Source organism: Limulus polyphemus, unplaced genomic scaffold (assembly GCF_000517525.1).
Source record: "Limulus polyphemus unplaced genomic scaffold, Limulus_polyphemus-2.1.2 Scaffold1422, whole genome shotgun sequence".
Lineage (NCBI taxonomy): Eukaryota > Metazoa > Arthropoda > Merostomata > Xiphosura > Limulidae > Limulus > Limulus polyphemus.
Genome location: NW_013667032.1, coordinates 213684 through 217122, shown reverse-complemented (window position 1 = coordinate 217122; position 3439 = coordinate 213684). Strand labels below are relative to the sequence as shown.

Sequence of the window (3439 nt, the reverse complement as noted above, 5' to 3'; positions counted from 1 at the left end):
CGTCATAGAGATATCTATTACTGCCCAATAATCGCTTCATTTTTGAGTTCTAAGTTGTTTTTTTATTTAGCTCCAGTGATTTTAAATCGATTGATCTTTGATTACTGTTTTACCTCTAGTATCAAGTTATTTGAAATAAAAATGTGCAATTATGTATTTAATAATTATTCCATGTTTGTTTAACATATGTGTAAATGAGCTTTGTTTTATATGTACTTATCTTTGATAGATGTAACTCACCAGTTAAATAAGTCTGTATAATTTAACGTAAACAGAAAGAGTTTTATGCATAGTATATTTGTATACATCAGTATCTTGTGACATTTGTATGTACATTCCATTATATACACAAGAACTCTCATAACTCGTAGATCGATTATTTTTTACCAATGCTTAGTGGCATGATTAAGGTCCTATCTAAGTCACTAAGCAGGTCAAACCTTTCAAGTCATTGATGGGTTTATGGCTGAAAACTCTGTAAGGCTTGATGCAAGCTTAGTCACTATACTTTTTTTTCTATTTTACTTATCTTGTTATCAGTTATATGAATAATTATGGAAGCCGATTACAACGGACATAAACTGCAAATATTGTGGGACTTGCATGAAAATTAACTGCACAAGAGAATTGACACAAGTTAGTAGCTTACACTGTAATTCGTTATCCTGCAACAAATCTGATAGTGCTACACATAAACGTAAAAGCGGCCACAATTCCCAGCAGTAGTGTGGTGAATGTACTTATGGCTCTCAGAACAAGAATACCACATACTCAAAGTGTAGAAATCAAAGTTTTTACAAAAGTTGTACATGAAACTAGTATTGATGATGATAGAAAGGATGAGGATAAAAATCCCCAACTCTTCATAAGTGACGTTAAGTAAGTAACTCAGAGTATGCTCTTTACATGATAAATGCAAATCAAGTATAGATCTTGGTTTTCTGTAAGTATTAGTGTGAATGTTACCTCTAGAACAGTAGAATACATAATATCTCTAAATGGTTGTTCAAAAAACACTGTTCGGGAGACATACCAAACCAGAGGGCTAATATGGGCACCAGGCTTCAAACAATGGGATGAGAAAAGCTGAGGAGGGTTTTTTTTACAAATTAATCCAAATTCAAATTGTTTGGCAGCAATCAACAATAGTTTCTTCAATGTCAGAGAAGTGAATGATATCGCAGTTAACGTACATGCTGGGTAACCAAGGTAAGTGTGGGCTGCATCTTAGCCAATGGTGTTGAAGATGTACACAGAATTGATGACACTCTTACTACTGGCACGTACATCAGTTTCGACACTGATTGCTAATTATAGCCGTTTGTTATCCATAAGTTCATTTTTTCAGGAACAAAAGTTGGTCGGAGATTCATCTTCCAGCAATACAATGATACCAAGAATTTTGCAAATGTGGGTAAACGATATCTGGAAAGAAGATTTAAGCTGGAACACTCACAACCATAGCTTGGCCCGCACATAGTCCCAGTATATATAATGTTAAGGCTGTATGGGCTTATAAGGAAGTTAAAGAAGCTAAATGGCTACCAAACAACGTGGCTAATTATTTAGAGTAATACACACTTAGAGCAATACTTCATAAACGTACTATGATAAACCCATGATAACATAAAACAATGCAACATACTATTGCACTGTTCAAGATATTTGCGGTTCTTTTTTATTGCAAGAGATAAATTCACAATTAGGGAATGTATTATCTGCGTGTTTTCCCGTAATTATTTCAATACTGTATACTTACATGGGTGAATATGTACACAAGTTCATAATATATATATATATATATATATGCGTGTGTGTATATTTCGTGATGAATTTGATAAAATTTACATATATGTACTGTAGAGGTACACTGTTGTAGTTCGTGCAATTGTAGTTACCTTCTAGAGTGTGAAAATAAGTCCATATACACATAGTTGTACTTCACAAATTTAAACTTTGATAAAGCTTTTGGAGCTTTCGTTTTTTATTAGTTTTAGCATTTTCTTTTTCTTTCTAGGGGTAAACTGTTTGGTGTGAAAAGGTTTCTTTTAGTTTCCTGAAATGTAAAATTTACTTCTTTGGAAATTAACAAGTATTCAATTAACACTTCACGAGTCTTGCAGATTGACTGAAGGACTTTATCGAACCTTGTATTGTAAAACGATCTCCTGTAAGTTTAAAACAACTAAGATTTCATCTCTGATGAAATTGCAGAGTATGTGGTCTCACGAGCTCTTGTACACGAGTTTGAAGTGACATTTAAATTATTGTATAGTTTTCCTTTCAATTTAGATGCGAAATCAATTTGGAATATTAAAAAAGTAATGAAAGATCTCATATTTTCAAAGGTTCTAAGGTACATAATAGGTTTAAGTTTTTTTATATTGGTTTATGACATTAATAGTTTCTGGTTGATTTGTTATTACACTATTGCCTTTATTAATTTACCAGTTTATTTTCTGGATTACTTTACTTCTTACCTATTAAGAAGCTTACTTTTTTATCAGAAGTAAATTTAGAAAAAGCAACGCCATAAGTATTTTTTTTTACACTTGGTGTAACATATTTCACACTTCATAATGTTCACTCCACATAAAATAACAATTACATTCATACAAAAGTGACATATACACATTACCATTACCGCAACTTCCATACTTACTAACGGTTTCATCTTGCACAAATGTTGATTATATAAATTTCAAATTATATGAAGTTTAACACTTACCTTTGTAAAAGATATCAGAAGAAAGAGCTAAATTTTATCGCCACCTATTAACTTAAAAAAATATTAAAGAGGGTAGTGATACATTATTACCAGAATATCGATAAACGAATCAAAATAATATTAAGATATTCTAATACATTTAATAATAGCATACAAACTTTTACAAAGTCCTTTATCTAAAGGTGAAAAGCAGGAAGGAGTAGCTCTGACTGAAGAGACACTCGTCAGTTGTATACACTTTTCCTTCTTCGGAAATGTGATTTTCATGTAGATTTAATTTGCTAGTACTCCCTCATACCGAACATAATAATTAGCTCAGATATCTTATTCAATAAATGATAACTATAATATTTACTTAATTTCAAAACTTCAATGATACTTAACAACTTGATTTGAACATTATCATACTAAATTCTACAGACGGTACTAACTTTAGGAAAAATAATTAATTGTTACGTAATACAAATTACGTGTCTATCACGGAAAAAAAGTACTTTGACATCTTGTGTCATGTTTGTTTATTTGCTGAATATTGCGTCAAGCTACTCGAGGGCTATTTGCGCTATCCGCCCCTAATTTAGAGGCGATACACTAGAAGAATGGCAGCTAAACAACATTCCCAACTCTTGGAACACACTAGAAGAATGGCAGCTAAACAACATTCCCAACTCTTGGAACACACTAGAAGAATGGCAGCTAGACAACATTACC

At 32.0% G+C, this 3439-nt stretch overlaps 1 protein-coding gene across 1 annotated transcript in view; it reads right to left on the bottom strand.

The window, feature by feature from the left end:
• Positions 1-660: 660 nt before the first annotated feature.
• The window catches only part of LOC106463489 (C-type mannose receptor 2-like), a 21226-nt gene continuing 18447 nt past the window's right edge, over positions 661-3439 (bottom strand). The window contains exon 9 of the mRNA XM_022390991.1: positions 661-770. Within this exon, the coding sequence (XP_022246699.1) occupies positions 661-770 (110 nt within the window). The remainder of the gene's footprint in view (positions 771-3439) is intronic.